This window comes from Salmo trutta, chromosome 12 (assembly GCF_901001165.1).
Source record: "Salmo trutta chromosome 12, fSalTru1.1, whole genome shotgun sequence".
NCBI classification, from domain to species: Eukaryota; Metazoa; Chordata; class Actinopteri; order Salmoniformes; family Salmonidae; genus Salmo; species Salmo trutta.
This window is the reverse complement of record NC_042968.1, coordinates 59,951,066-59,967,151: the sequence shown is the minus strand read 5'-3', so window position 1 is coordinate 59,967,151 and position 16,086 is coordinate 59,951,066. Positions and strand designations below refer to the sequence as shown.

The following is a 16,086-nucleotide window of genomic DNA, read 5'->3' as shown; positions in this document are numbered from 1 at the left end:
CAGCAGCACACACACACACACACACAAAGACTCCAGAAATAAACTACCCCAGCAACTCCCCAGTTACAGCCTCGCCATCTCCCCCCTGTGGGTTACACAGACAAACACACACACACACACCACTGGCTTTAGAAACCTTAAACCCTCCAATTACAGGGAGGAAACTCCCAGAATCGTCTACCCTGTCATCATCTGATTGGCTGGGTTTATTACCTAAGCAAACTGAGACTAACTATGGGACTGAAACCAAAAGTAAATCACACAAACTCTTCATCTAGCTCAGCCTGCCTGGAGTTTTGGCTGAAACCAAAATATGAGGAAGCATTGTGGTGTCAGGCTGAGTTGATTTGAACTCTCAGTATAATGTATTTATTGTGCAGGGGCATAGGCATGGGTGGGGAGCCAGGCCCAGCCAAAGCACATTTCTGCAGCCCCCACCCCACCAACAAATGTCTGGCCCGTTATTGTGAACTTCTTTCAGTGGAGGCTCCTCACAGGAAGAAGGGGAGGACCATCATCCTCAGTGAATTTCATAAAACAATATATTTTTAAAATGTTTACGAAGTTGTACTTTTTAGATAAACTGAACTAAATATAATCACGTCACCAAATAATTGATTAAAACACTATTTTGCAATTAAGCTTTACAGTAGCCTCAACAGCACTCTGTATGGTAGCACCATGGTGTGGCCGAAGGGCAGCTAGCTTCCATCCTCCTCTGGGTACATGGACTTCAATACAAAACATAGGAGGATCATGGTTCTCACCCCCTTCCATAGATGTACACAGTAATTATGACAACTTCCGGAGGACGTCCTCCAACCTATCAGAGCTCTTGCAGCATGAACTGACATGTTGTCCACCCAAAGGACCAGAGAATTAATCTAGTACTGAAAGCATAAGCTACAGCTAGCTAACACTGAAGTGCATAAAATGTGGTGAGTCGTTGACTCAAAGAGAGAAAAACAATAGTTGAACTGTTTTGAACAAATCATTTTCTTCCAAAATGTAGGAGAAGCAAGAGAGAGATAGTGTTTATTTTTCAGTTTCACTTACTTAGCTAGCAAATGCAGCTAGCTAGTTTAGCCTACTCAAACACCCTGCTCAAACAGAGGTATGCTATGTTAGCTAGCTGGCTATGACTATCCAATGCAACACTAGAACTCTTCCAAGTCAAGGTAAGCTTTTGGTTTAACTAATTTATTGCCACTGGGGACTGCCGGTGTAAGTGTAACCGATGTGAAATGGCTAACTAGTTAGCAGGGTGCGCACTAATAGCGTTTCAATCGGTGACGTTATTTGCTCTGAGGCCTTGAAGTAGTTGTTCCCCTTGCTCTGCAAGGGCCATGGCTTTTGTGGAGCGATGATTAACGATGCTTCATGGGAGGCAGTTGTTGATGTGTGCAGAGGGTCCCTGGTTCGAGCCCAGGTAGGGGCGAGGAGCGGGACGGAAGCTAAACTGTTACATTGATGCTGTTGATCCGGGTCACGGCACCAGTGTAACAGATGTTAATCGTACTCTCCTTGCATTGTGTTTTGTCCAAATAAATCACGTTAGTTGTGCAGGGCTTAATGATGTTGATGGCTGTCGATGGTAAAATCCCTTGCATCACATGTTCATACTGGGCATAAACAAAATACAAAAATACAATACAAAATATGTGTAAATACCTGTTGTTAAATAGGAAACAGCACATTAGTTGTGCAGGGCTTAATGATGTTGATGGCTATCGATGGTAAAATCTGTAGCATGAAAACAACTGTGTTAGCAGTGAGCTTATGTGACCATTACATTGGTGCATGCTAGCTAACACACTTATATACAGCAATCATATACCAGAGCACATCCCAGAAAGCCCCTCAATCCCTAACAGGTACCATATACCCACACATGTATAAATCAGAACTGTACAGCACACTTGTACACATTGTAAAATAGAAAATAGTATTCAGAACGTGACCTACCCCTTGCATCACATTTTCATACTGGGGAGACCTGATGTTCGCGATCACGCCCTATCTGCAAGTGGGGCCAATAACAACACGCATTATTGTCATCGAAATTGAACCAACCAATAAGAATGCTTGAACATTAAATACACCTTTCTTGAAGTGGAAACAAGTGGAAACATAACCAACCCTGTTGCACTAGCGCTTAACTGCTTACTGACTGGAAACGGAAAGGGGGATACCTAGTCAGTTGTACAACTGAATGCATTCAAGTGAAATGTGGACTGCACACTGTAACGCTACTGAATGATTGTAGCGGGTTTACTAACACGTTAGTTCTATTAGCTATGTTGATTAAGACATTACTTTAGTGAATATGGTGACAACGATGTGGGCTGTGTGTAGCGGTTATGATATGGTTTGGCTTGGAAAAGGTTTGTAAACTTTCATTCATAGGCTAGGTTGTAGCAACCTCATGATGGGTATATGGACAATTTGAGCATCATGTAGTAGCCTGGAATATGAATGAAAGTCATCCAATATGCTGTAACAGAAATAAGGCCATGCTAATGAACAACGCCCCATCATCTTAAACGCCACTGACTTCTTTACTGTGTATCAGTTCTCTAACATGGCTTCCTTTCAAGTTCAGGTTTATTATTATAACTCATCTTTACATAACAGGTATGATATATGGTGTTACAGTGGTTCTGGCCTCACTTACCATAAACACAAAGCTGTCGAGTGTGAGAAGTCCAATTCTTTCTATTTAACCTTTATTTTATCAGGTAGTCCTACTGAGACCAATGTATATTTTACAGATGAGCCCTGACTGCCAGACATTACAGAAAATACACACATCAATATAAATACAAAATGCAAGCAGAAAGAAAAACACTGTCTTCAAAATAAAAACACATTCATAAGTAAAAAGGTACTCAGTCAGCTTTCTGAATTGCCTTAGAGGCACCAAAACATCACATTTAAGAACATGTTGAGGGTTGTTCCCCAAATAAGCTGCAAGAAAGCTAAAAGCTTATTTACCTAACTCAGTAGAGACCAAAGGAATTTCCAGTTAGCCATCCCTGAGGCTGGGTGTGGTGTTGTAACTCATATGTCAATCTCTGGTCCAATGTAAGTGTTTGAGATATACAACACTTCCCTCTAATGGTTAAAAGGCAGAACAGCAGACAGTCACACTGACAGATAGACCAAACCATTGTTTTTGTACATTTAACCTTTATTTAACTAGGCAAGTCAGTTAAGAAAATATTTTTATTTACAATGACGGCCTACCCCAGCCAAACCCAGACGACGCTGGGCCAATTTTGCACCGCCCTAAGGGACTCCCAATCACGGCCAGATGTGATGCAGCCTGGATTCGAACCAGGTACTGCAGTGACGCCTCTTGCACCGAGATGCAGTGTCTTAGTCGTTGCATCATTGTGAAGTCTGCACCAAGGTTATTATAGTAAACGAAAGCAAATCAGAAAAAAACTTTCAAAAACTGAAATAAAATAATTAAGAAACCTGTTCAGTCAACTTCCCCCTCAGGCATTTTGCCTTTTTGAAAAACCTGTCAAAATGGTGGCAAGCATCCACACAAGAGAAAGGTTTATCGTTCTACAGTAGCCTACACCTGTCAGTCAACTGATCAACACATCCTATGCACTGTAGACCTATTAATAAGGTGGTAACACAGACCATTCAGTGCTTCAGCCATAGCCACAGGAAGTAGCGCTGCTGAGGAAACTGCAGCACCCCCTGAAAATCAGAATGTAAAAATATTAATAAATCAATTAAAAAAATTCACAATAGTTGGGTAGAAGCTGTTTAGAAGCCTCTTGGACCTAGATTTAGGCTCCGGTACTGCTTGCTGTGCGGTAGCAGAGAGAACAGTCTATGACTAGGGCGGCTGAAGTCTGACAATTTTAAGGGCCTTCCTCTGACACCGCCTGGTATAGAGGTCCTGGATGGCAGGGAGCTTGGCCCTAGTGATGTACTGGGCCGTTCGCACTACCCTCTGTAGTACCTTGCGGTCAGAGGCCGAGCAGTTGCCATACCAGGCAATGATGCAACCAGTCAGGCTGCTCTCGATGGTGCAGCTGTAGAACCTTTAGGAGGATCTGAGGACACATACCAATTATTTTCAGTCTCCTGAGGGGGAATAGGTTTTGTCGTGCCCTCTTCACGACTGTCTTGGTGTGCTTGGACCAAGGAACTTGAAACTCTCAACCTGCTCCACTACAGCCCCGTCGATGAGAATGTGCTATGTCCTCTTTTTCCTGCAGTCCACTATCATCTCCATTGTCTTGATCGCGTTGAGGGAGAGGTTGTTGTCCTGGCAACACACGGCCAGGTCTCTAACCTCCCTATAGGCGGTCTCGTCATTTTCGGTGATCAGGCCTACCAATGTTGTGTCATTAGCAAACTTAATGATGGTGTTGGAGTCGTGCCTGACCGTGCAGTCATAGTGAACAGGGAGTACAGGTGGGGACTGAGCACGCACCCGAGGGGCCCCTGTGTTGAGGATCAGCGTGGCGGATGTGCTGTTACCTACCCTTACCACCTGGGGGTGGCCCGTCAGGAAGTCCAGGATCCAGTTGCAGAGGGAGGTGTTTAGTCCCAGGGTCCTTAGCTTATTGATGAGCTTTGAGGGCACTATGGTGTTGAACACTGAGCTGTAGTCAATGAATAGCATTCTCACATAGGTGTTCCTTTTGTCCAGGTGGGAAAGGGCAGTGTGGAGTGCAATAGAGATTGCATCATCTATGGATCTGTTGGGTGGTACGCAAATTGGAGTGGGTCTAGGGTTGCTGGGATAATGGTGTTGATGTGAGCCATGACCAGCCTTTCAAAGCACTTCATTGCTACAGACGTGAGTGCTACGGGTTGGTAGTCATTTAGGCAGGTTACCTTCGTGTTCTTTGGCACAGGCACTATGGTGGTCTGCTTAAAACATGTTGGCATTACAGACTGACAGGGAGAGATTGAAAATGTCAGTGAAGACACTTGCCAGTTGGTCAGTGCATGCTCGCAGTACACGTTCTGGTAATCCGTCTGGCCCTGCAGCTTTGTGAATGTTGACCTGTTTAAAAAAGTCTTTCTCACATCGGCTGCGGAGACCGTGATCACACAGTTTTCCGGAACAGCTGGTGCTCTCATGCATGTTTCAGTGTCATTTGCCTCGAAGCGAGCATAGAAGTAGTTTAGCTCGTCTGATAGGCTCGCGTCACTGGGCAGCTCTCAGCTGTGCTTCCCTTTGTAGTCTGTAATGGTTTGCGAGCCCTGCCACATCCGACGAGCGTCAGAGTCTGTGTAGTACGATTCAATCTTAGTCCTGTATTGAGGCTTTGCCTGTTTGATGGTTCGCCGGAGGACATAGCGGGATTTCTTATAAGCTTCCGGGTTAGAATCCCGTTCCTTGAAAGCGGCAGCTCTAGCCTTTAGCTCAATGCGGATGTTGCCTGTAATCCATGGCTTCTGGTTGGGGTATGTACGTACGGTCACTGTGGGGACGACGTCATCGATGCACTTATTGATGAAGCCAATGACTGATGTGGTGTACTCCTCAATGCCATCGGAAGAATCCCGGAACATATTCCAGTCGGTGCTAGTAAAACAGTCCTATAGGCCTCCATTTTTAGACAACAACAATATTCTACCTTGGTTGCAACGCAGTACAATGAGGAATGTATTACTGTTATCAGGTGAATACACAATTATTTTGCTAGGGCTGGGATGTAGGCAATTTTTTAAAATTGTTTTATTAGGATCCCCATTAGCTGTAGCGATTGCAGCAGCTAGTCTTCCTGGGGTCCACACAAAAAAATGACATGAAAAGGAACATTAATAGACAAGAACAGCTTAAGGACAGCACTACATACATTTAAAACATCACACATGGCTGGCGGGTTAAGTCTGTGTGTCAGTGCTGTGTGTAAATTGACTGTGCAAACAATTTGGAATTTTCAACACATTAATGCGTCTTCAAAAAACAAAATGTGATGCAGTCAGTCTCTCCTTTACTTATGGCCAAGAGACTGGCATGCATAATATTGATATTATCCCTCTGATTACAGTGAAGAGCAAGACCACTTAAACATCCTGTTTAGAATGTTTCATGCCGAAATAACTGCATCAAATGTTCTGTCACGTGCCAAATACAACTGGTGTCTTTACTGTGAAATGCTTGCTTATGAGCCCTTGGCAACCACGCAGTAACACAAAACAGTAACGCAAAATAGCAACACGAGGAATAAAATAAAATACAAGAATGAAGCTATATACAGGGAGTACCATACAAGCTAGGCTTGATTATGCAACCATTTGGATCAGTTATGGGTCTATTCTAGACAGTTTACAAGGTCCAGAAAGGTACATTAGCAGGATACTCATATGGTATATTTTGATCAATCTCGCTCCCTCTCTCCTTTTCTCTCTCCTTCTTCCTCTCTCCCTCCTTCCCAATTCCCAGCCAGGGGCCTATTCATTACTGACACCATTTATAACAAAACAAAGCAAAAAGAGAGTTTCTATTGGACAACTTCAGGTAGGTCCCTCACCGTTTTGTTCCGTTTGATTCTGGTTAAGAAACGTTTTGCAAAAGAATTGACATAATGAATACGCTCCAGTTCTTTTGGTTTTTGTATTTTACGTTCAGCAAGCAAGAGCAGGCTCTGGTAGTAAATAAAATACTCAAAATAAGTGTACAACAAGCTATTGTAGGCCTAGTCTAGCTTTTCCTGGGACTCCAAGAGCTAATGATAAATGATTAGTAATAATACTGCAGGGAATAGCCTAGTCCTCCCCACTCGATAGCAACTTCAACACGCGACTTAATCCATTTACTTTTTTCCATTGAACTTTTCTTGACTTTCTTCAGACAGAGACTACAAAGAAACCCTTACATTATTTTGAAGATAACTTTTTTCATGAGTTGTGGTCCTTGCATAGTTGTGTGACAGCATGCTTGTTGTGATGAACCAGAGTTTTCTTTTTGGTGCTTTGAAGACAACTGGAAACTCGAAGGTCTAATCATGACGTCAGTGATCAGAAAGCAAGATGCCGGAGTTTCCGAGTTTGTATTCCGAGTTGGATGACCATTCGAAACGATTCCCGAATTCAATACTTAAATTCCACAATGCTGACAAATACTGATTACATGACCCTCCCCCGGACTAAATTAAGAAATACTAAACCCTTCCCCTAACTGAACTTGAAAAAGCTTTACTCTCTCTCATTTACCTCCAGGTAACAATTGTTCAAATTTTCACCGCTATTTCCCAAAACCTAGAGTCTTAAATTATATCAAACAATGTAACCAACAGAGAAGTCTCCTAAATGAAATTCAGGTCGTCTCAATGTCACTTTCACATTTTTTTTTAGGTTAAATTTAAGTGTAATGATTATTCTAATTATGTGGATAGTCTAGTGAAAATGTAATATAATTTTGTTAAGGGAGAAAATTGTAAATAATTGAATTACTGCATACAATGTAGTAGTAGTAGCCTAGCTTGCTGTAGGATATTAGGAATATGAAACAAGGGAACAGTAAACATGTAGTCCCCCACGAATGATGCAAGACGCATCATTCACCCAAGTTTCGTCAAAATAGTAGACTCATATCCCTGAGCATATGTGCCAAATTTCATCACAGAGTCAAACAGATCAAAGAGATAAACATGTGCCCGTTATAGGGCCACCATGTGGTCAATATGAATGTTCTCACATATGTTGAGTCTTGAAACTGTTTGCAACGTGTACCAAATTGTGTTACTATACGAATATCCTTGACTTACTTATATGCATCGATGTGCCAGGCCATGTCCACCTGAATGTTTATGGTCAATAGCGGCCACGTTTTGTTATGTACTAGTTTAGAAAATATTGCGTTGAGACCTTTGTCCATAGACGCCACATATCAGTGTTCACGCAGATCGGTCATTAGGTGACAGAAGAGTAGCATCATTTTTTCCAGAGTAATTTAGTCAAATGCTGGATATCTATGGCAAGATGTATCATTCGCCCAAGTTCAGTCAGCTAGTGCTGTCAGATATCGCAGGTGATTAGCGTACGAAGAGATCAACAGTCCCCTCCCTGATTTCATCGTGGGGGACAACAACGAACTTAGGCCTATATGAGCTTGTTTCTCCGTCCCTGAACTAATCCATCAAGTTAGGTCTGACTACTAAACTACCATTCATTCAACATGCCTCATCATTGGTGAACTGACTATTATCACATCATCAGCAGCCTACTGTTGACACACAGCTATATCAAGGGGACAGATCAAGAACTGATTAACATAGGCCGACTAATCTTTAAAACCGTATACAATAACCGTCTGTGAAGGACGGTTATTAGCAGAGCAGCTCTCTGTGCCATGTCGGTTTCCATCCATGCAGCGACGATCACTGAACTACTGCAACACTGCACATGTTTCTTTGCTCGTCAATGCACTCGCGCTTACTACCACTGCGGAGATCAAATCATGAGCAGGCAAGAAAGTGCTCTCGCTTAGTTGACTAAACGCTGTAGCTAACTACCTTTGTCGTAATGACACCAGGGCCGTAACCAGGGTTAGAGTTTTAGTGAAGTCCGGAAGGGGGTGGGGGTAGTTGAAGTTACTTTACTGCATTTCTATACAATATATATTTTTTTAAATGCCATTTGGAGAACAGTAAAAAACAGAAAAAAAATAGCCCTCGCCATTATCACTTTGGCTGCTTTAAGTTCATTCACCTCAGCTGATCTACAAACAGATAGCCTATTAGCTATACAATTGTAACAATATACCCCGAAAGTGGGAAAATATGAGATGATTCACACTGACACGTAGCATCAACGATGACACGAAAACGTGATATCGGTTCAACTGTATTGTTTGCATTTTTATTTCAGATTAATGTAAGGCCTATACGGAAGATGATCATATTGAAACATATCTTTCTTAAGTTCCTAACTTTTTCGATAAGATTAGTACCACTTTTCTCAGGGGACCCCACATGGGCCCCCGACCCAAAGTTTGGGAACCTTAACATTTTGCTACGGCATGAAATTCTATAAAGAGATTTATTTCCATGCATGCCCGCTCTCTGCTTGCTTCCTCTCCAACTCCTCCGCTTCCTCCTGCATGCATTGCAGCCTGCCCTCACCACTGAGCGCCACAGTCTTTCTAAGTAGCCTACTCAGTGTATTTTTAGCTCCTGCTGAGGTAGGCTCAGTTTAAAGGTCAACTTTACTGCAATAGAACTCTGCCGGCAGCTAGCCACCTGACTGACATACAGTATCTATAAGCGACTATTTACCAGTAACACACGCATTATCCTAGTCAGTTGTTGTTTGTTTGGAGGATGTCTATAGACATGGCAGGAGTCACAAAAGGTTTAAAAATTGCCTTTTGTCTGGCATCTCGCAAACACTCTGTCAGCAGAGCCGAATGCGTGCTGGGTAGTTCGTCTCAGGCCTTCGGCCTCTGGCGCGAGAGGGCGGAGTTAGCCGTTTGAGATAGGGGTGAATGTGCTGCAAAAGACAAATCCGGGGGATAACAAGCCACTGTTCGTGATTCCACTCGTTCGCAGAGGCAAGCGCAAATATTTTTCAGTCAGATCAAAAATAGTGCTCTGAGCTTTGATCAACGCTGGGAGCAATATTTAGATGTTGACCCGTAATTGATTTTCTTTGTGTACAAAATATGTAGATTGTGTTGAATTTGATCAACAAAAAAATGTAATGTCTTATTTGCTACGTGATGTTTATTTGATCCAATAGAAGTTGTGACGCTTAAGTTATGAGTTTACTGATATACAGTGCATTTGGAAAGTAAACAGACCCCTTGAGCTTTTCCACAGTTACCTTACAGCCTTATTCTAAAATGGATTAAATTCAGTTTTTTCCTCAATCTACACACACTACCATATAATGACGAAACAAAGTGACATTTTTGCACATTTATAAAAATATAAAACACTGAAATATCACATTTACATAAGTATTCAGACCCTTTACTCAGTACTTTGTTGAAGCACCTTTGGCAGCGTTTACAGCCTTGAGTCTTCTTGTGTATGACGCTACAAGCTTGGCACACCTGTATTTGGAAAGTTTCTCCCATTCTTCTCTGCAGATCCTCTCAAGCTCTGTCAGGTTGTATGGGGAGGGTCGCTGCACAGCTATTTTCAGGTCTCTCCAGAGATGTTCGATTGGGTTCAAGTCCGGGCTTTAGCTGGGTTACTCAAGGACATTCAGAGACTTGTCCCAACGCCACTCCTGCGTCGTCTTCGCTGTTTGCTTAGGGTCGTTGTCCATTTGGAAGGTGAACCGTCGCCCCAGTCTGGAGGTCCTAAGCACTCTGGAGCAGGTTTTCGTCAAGGATCTCTGTACCTTGCTCCGTTCATCTTTTCCTTGATCCTGACTAGTCCCTCAATCCCTGCTGCTGAAAAACAACCCCACAGCATGATGCTGCCACCACCATGCTTCACCGTAGGGATGGTGACAGGTTTTCTCCAGACATGAAGATTGAACTCTTTGGCCTGAATGCCAATCTTGGTTTCATCAGACCAGAGAAGCCTGATTGGTGGAGTGCTGTAGAGATACGTTTCCTTCTGTAAGGTTCTCGCATCTCCACAGAGGAAGTCTGGAGCTGTCAGAGCCAGTTGTCATCATACCTCTATGGTTTTTGCAACTGCACTTGAAGAAACTTGAAAGTTCTTGACATTTTCCAGATTGACTGATCTTGATGCCTTAAAAGTAATGGACTGTCAATTCCCTTTGCTTATTGGAGCTGTTCTTGCCATAATATGGACCTGATCTCCTGTATACCACCCCTACCTTATCACAACTGATTAAGAAGGCACACCTTTTAATTGAAATGCATTCTAGGGGACTACCTTGAAGCTGGTTGAGAGAATGCCAAGAGTGTACAAAGCTGTCATCAAGGCAAAGGGTGGCTATTTTGAAGAATCTCAAATATATTTTGATTTGTTTAACACTTTTTTTGCTTACTACCTGATTCCATGTGTGTTATTTTATAGTTCTGATGTCTTCACTATTATTCTACAATGTAGAAAAATAGTAAAAATAAAGAAAAACCCTTGAATGAGTAGGTGTATCCAAACTTGACTGGTACTGTATTTACGAGAACAATGTGCAAGAATTGAAGATGCCAACAAATGTTATAGTGATCATAAGAATGTTTTACTGTCATATACAAAACAGTAATCAGCTCCTCCATCAACGGGGATCAACTTCACCTTTTGTAAGGCTTCGTCCCACCACCTAAATGTGCCTTGAACTAGAAGCCTTTTGCATATTTTAGGGTTGTTTTTTTTTCTTTCTACCGGCGTACTTTGACCTGCAATTGCGTACATGGTACAGAAAATGTGTGCCGGTTGGCAGGTCTGCAACACATACATGGCTCCTAGCCTCCCATGCATAGGCTACTTTCTGTCTCTACACTCTTAGAACATACGCTGTTGAACAACACAATTCATGTGTAATGATTACTCAGACACATGGGTCAGTTCTTGCAATTAATGTATTAAAAGCTGAAAACCATACAACACACCCTAAATGTGTTCAATTATTGACCAATCACATTGTTAGAACACTAAAAACTAAATATAAATGTCTTTAAAACTAAAACTGAATAAAAACTAGTAAATCAAGTCTGAAAATAAACAGAATTTCAAATTTAAAAAAAATACTAATAGAAATAAAAACTAAAACTAATAAAACTATAATAACCTTGGTCTGCACCCATTTTGTCAAGAGGTTCCATACCAGACATACCAATCCAAGAGCAGAAGTCAGTCAATTGTGTTTATTATGTAAAATAAATAACATTAAAAAGAAAAAAGAAATAATTAAATAAAAATGGTCTACTAAACTACAAAATGTGGTCGGTCAAGCCAGTTTGTATTTAAAACCGCCATCCAGAAATACTATTGAAAACATTGAAGTTTACAAGGAATGTTTCAGAGATATGACCTGTTATGTAATCTGTACAGTTTTCTGTACGGTATGGATACACAGCGCAGCAAGTGCATCTATTCAAATTTTGAAAAGAAATTCTACTAAAATAAAAGAACATACAATATTTGGTTGTATTTGCACCAGACATATTGTAAAAACACACAAGATGTTTCAACAAAGAAAAGAACAAGAGCGACAGCAGTGCTATTTGGGAGATTTTGAGTCGCAGTACTCTACAGTGGCTTCCTTACCTCCTCTCCTCTACTTCCCCTGGTCAGTTCTGGTCGGTCAGTGTAGATAAAGGAAATGAGACAAGGTAACCTATTTAGCAGTCCCTCAGTGACCTGGGGGACCTATCCATCCCACAGTGAATCTATAGCCTCAGCCTCCTAGCCAAGCCTCCAGAGCAGCAGCCCTTCAATCAGGAGTCTCCAGTCATTATGGATACAAAATCCTCCTGGTTGACTGGGAGAGAGAGAGAGAACTTAGTTTGAACGTTGAAAGTCAGTATGACATTTTTAAGTTGGTGGCTATTCCCACTTTGAATGTGTGCGTGTCTGCTCTATGCATTTGTGTGTGTGTGCTCACTCTCTCCGTCTCCGTCTGTGTCGAACTCGTCGATCATGCTGCGTAGTTCCTCATCCGTGATGTTCTCTCCTAGCTCTCTGGCCACACGTCTCAGGTTCCTCAGGCTGATCCTCCCGGAGTCGTCATCATCAAACAGCTTAAAGGCCTTCAGGATCTCCTCCTTTGGGTCCCTCTCCAGCATACGGTCTGTCACTGAGACACACGCACATGGGTAAACACGCACATGGGTAAACAGACACAGGGTTACACACACGAAGAGCAGCCATAACACATACTGTACAGGGTCAAACACACGCAAAAAAAGCAGGAAACATACCAACTTCATTAAAGTCCTCAAATGTTATTTTGCCATTTCCCTCTCTGTCGTAATCTTTTAGTATCTTCAGTATATCTACTTTCTTCACCTCAAAACCCATAGCTCTCATCGCCACCTGTGAGTGAGAAAGTGAGAGAATTGAAAGAGATATGGCAGAGTATGAGTGAAGATTAGACCGCAAAAGGAGACAACAGAATCCTAGTAATGATAAGGTAATTGTAGTTAGAGGTTTACCTTGAGTTCGTGGTAGTCTATCTCTTTGTCTTTGTCTGTGTCAAACAGCTCAAAAGCCTCTTTGATTTCATGCTTCTGTTCCTCAGTCAGCGCTCTCCGCTTCTTCCGCTTGGTTTTATCCACTGCCAGCTCAGTCCTGAACATCATTGTCAGGTGGTGTCAAATTAAACACCAAGACCTTTTCTCAATTGCATACTCCTGGTGTCCTCAACTCCTACTCAAAACCCATTTGAAGAGAAAGTCAGAGGGGCGGGACCTCAGATTATTTCTTCCTATGGGTTTTGAGAAAGAGGCGAGAGGACACGAGGAGCATGCAATTGTTATTCTCACATAGCTTATGTCTCTGAAGTAGGCTGTGTTCGAATATTCATACTAACAGCACTAACCGTACTATTTGTGACATGAATTGAGTATATAGTATGCTTATTGGTATGGATATAGTTAGTATGCCAGAACTCCCCGAATGCATACTAAATTCGTCAAAATATGAAGTATACACGCAGAGGACACTATTTCTGTACTTTAGGGCCCTTAATACAATTCTTCAGGAAGTGGGCGTGGCTTCACATCATTTCCAGATTTGAGGAAAATAAAAATGTTGGAAAATATGCAGCCGAAGAACAACGAGAGCAGATACAAACTCATTGCTTTAACTAATTATGACAAATGTAATACCTTTTCAAATAAGTTACCTTACAATTTATGTTGACTGACAATTTGTTAGCTACACTGTCCTTACAAACCACATAGCATATCATTACAGCAGTATGTACCGGTCTTAACGTTAGTTGGCTACTTACACATTAAACTTCCAGTATATTAACTATAGGCTAACTAACTACCCAACGTTTATTGAATTGATTATTCCCATCATTCTCAGCTAAGTGGTATAATCGTGCGTTCAATGGAATTCTGGTGATTTCGCTCTGGCTACCTACTCCGATTTAAGAGCACTCTCTTCTGAGTATACCAGAGCGCATGGCAGGTGTCAGTAAACGTCGGCAAAAAAAAGCTAATTCAATTGTTGCCAGCAGCAGTTAGTCACCAACACTCTGGATAACATGACAACTGCCTATCCATTTCTAACAGGGCTTGTAAAATGGTCAGAGTTGTCTCATTTGTGTCTGGAAGTAGCTAGCCAGCGTTAGCTTGACTGCCGTTGAAAGGTCAGAACGCTCAAATCAACTCTATGCCCGAGCTCCGAGAGCGACACGCTCTGAATTTACAAGCGCACTCTGGCACTCCAGATAGAATTTAAGAACACACCAGAAGTCGAAAAAATGTCTAACTAGTAATTTGTTACGTTAACTAGCTAGCAAGAGGTTGCATAGCAACAGCACCAACTTCCGGTAGACGGGCGAAGAGCTAGTACGCTCAACTGAAAGGATACCGTGCGTTTACAGTATACTAAAATTAACTAGTGTTTAGTATACAGTATGTTAGTACGGTTATTCGAACACAGCTGTTGACTACAGACACACTTCATAGACAGTTGCTAAGGTTTAACACACTGACACAGATGGTTAACTTTGGACAGTAGATAGCTAGCGAATTATCTATGGCCTAACTAGCTAATTCAACAATTGCCTACTATCAAACATATCTACCTCGCTAGCTACAGTAGCTGAGCTAACCAACTTGCAACAAGGAAGCTAGCTAGCGCCAGTTTGTTTCACAGTTCTTGCTAGGTAACGTTAGTCATTCAATCATTTAAACACTTTGCTACAATTATAAACTAAATACCTTAAAGACAGACTCATCCTTCAAGTTGTAGTCCTAAACGTGTTCAGCTGGTTATTTGAAAGCAGCTACCAAAATCACAACAAAGCACCTTGTAACAAATCCGTTAATCCGCGCCTGTTTCGCTGTTTCCCATTGGTTGTTGGATCAGTGCTCGGCTACAAAATCGCTTCTGATTTGTCAGATGAAATCTAGAGTTGCTGCGCATTTTCCTACATGAAGAAATGTCCTGTAGCGCTTGCTGCACTCTCCGCCCAGTATAAGGCGCTGTATGTCTATTGACAAGAGAAATGCAGAGAACAGTGATGGAAAATCCTCAGACCCAAGTGAAGCAGGAGGACTGGTCGGCCTGCCTACATTAAAAAGACAACAGATGACTCCTGTGTAATCAGGATCAGACTTCCTTTTCATTAGCAAAATAATGTGTACCACCACATGCCCATTTACCTGAGAATTTGTACTTTTTAGTTAGAAATATAATTAAATGTTGATATTACAGCAGAGCCATGTAATTACAATATATATACATATATGACCCTGGGTAGCAGTATGTAGTAGTAGTAGTAGTAGTCGCAGGGCAATTCCATGGTAACATGATAAAGCTCTGACTGGTTTTTCACCTTAAAATGTATGCCAACAAAAAACATTGATTGCAAAGTTAAACTTACCACACAGGTCCATATGCACAATGACTACTTTTAACAATGTCTACTGAACATTTTACAAAAACACATTTACTTAAAGTGAGGATGAGGATGTAAAGTTTTGCAACAGAATTATGTTTCTCTCAGTTTTCCAAAAACTCTGTTAAATATATGCTCTGAATTAAGAATCAAAGATGTCTGCAGAAAGAATGGGCTGTCACCTATGATATGACACCTTGAGTTTGAAAACATCTATTTTGGTTATTGAACTACATGTACAGTAAATTAAATAGATTAACATCCAGTAACAGAATGACAGTAACAAAATTACATCAATGGTCCCTGATCTGTACTACACCGAAATGCATAATTATGGATATGTGATGTATTCATTGTGATGTATCCTGAATAGGTACACAAAGGTAGAACAATGCAATATCCTTTTTTGCATGTTGTGTATTATTCGTTTGTTTCCCATGTTTGGACACAGCAAAGTACAGTAAAGTACAATACAGTACATTATACTGTACTCTACTCTAGGGTGCTCTACCATACTGTACTGTATTGTATTGTAATAAACTCTACTCTTCTGTACAGTACTGTACTGACCTACAGTATACTCTACTTTTCTTTACTGTAATG

General features: G+C 41.6%; 1 protein-coding gene across 1 annotated transcript; it reads right to left on the bottom strand.

Annotated features, from left to right (window-relative positions):
• Window positions 1–11,467: 11,467 nt before the first annotated feature.
• cetn3 (centrin 3) lies at window positions 11,468–14,976 on the bottom strand. Its single transcript, XM_029768968.1, has 5 exons — window positions 14,804–14,976; window positions 13,061–13,196; window positions 12,827–12,941; window positions 12,511–12,702; window positions 11,468–12,387 (listed from the first exon to the last, which is right to left on the bottom strand). Exons 1-5 carry the CDS (start codon window positions 14,818–14,820, stop codon window positions 12,344–12,346), a joined length of 504 nt encoding a protein of 167 aa, XP_029624828.1. The 5' UTR covers window positions 14,821–14,976; the 3' UTR covers window positions 11,468–12,343.
• Between the last annotated feature and the right edge of the window lie 1,110 nt (window positions 14,977–16,086).

Coding starts and splice junctions, on each gene's coding strand:
- cetn3 (XM_029768968.1), bottom strand. Junction 12,942..13,060: donor TAGACTACCACGAACTCAAG/GTAAACCTCTAA, acceptor TCTCACTCACAG/GTGGCGATGAGAGCTATGGG. Junction 12,703..12,826: donor TGAGGACTTTAATGAAGTTG/GTATGTTTCCTG, acceptor CGTGTGTCTCAG/TGACAGACCGTATGCTGGAG.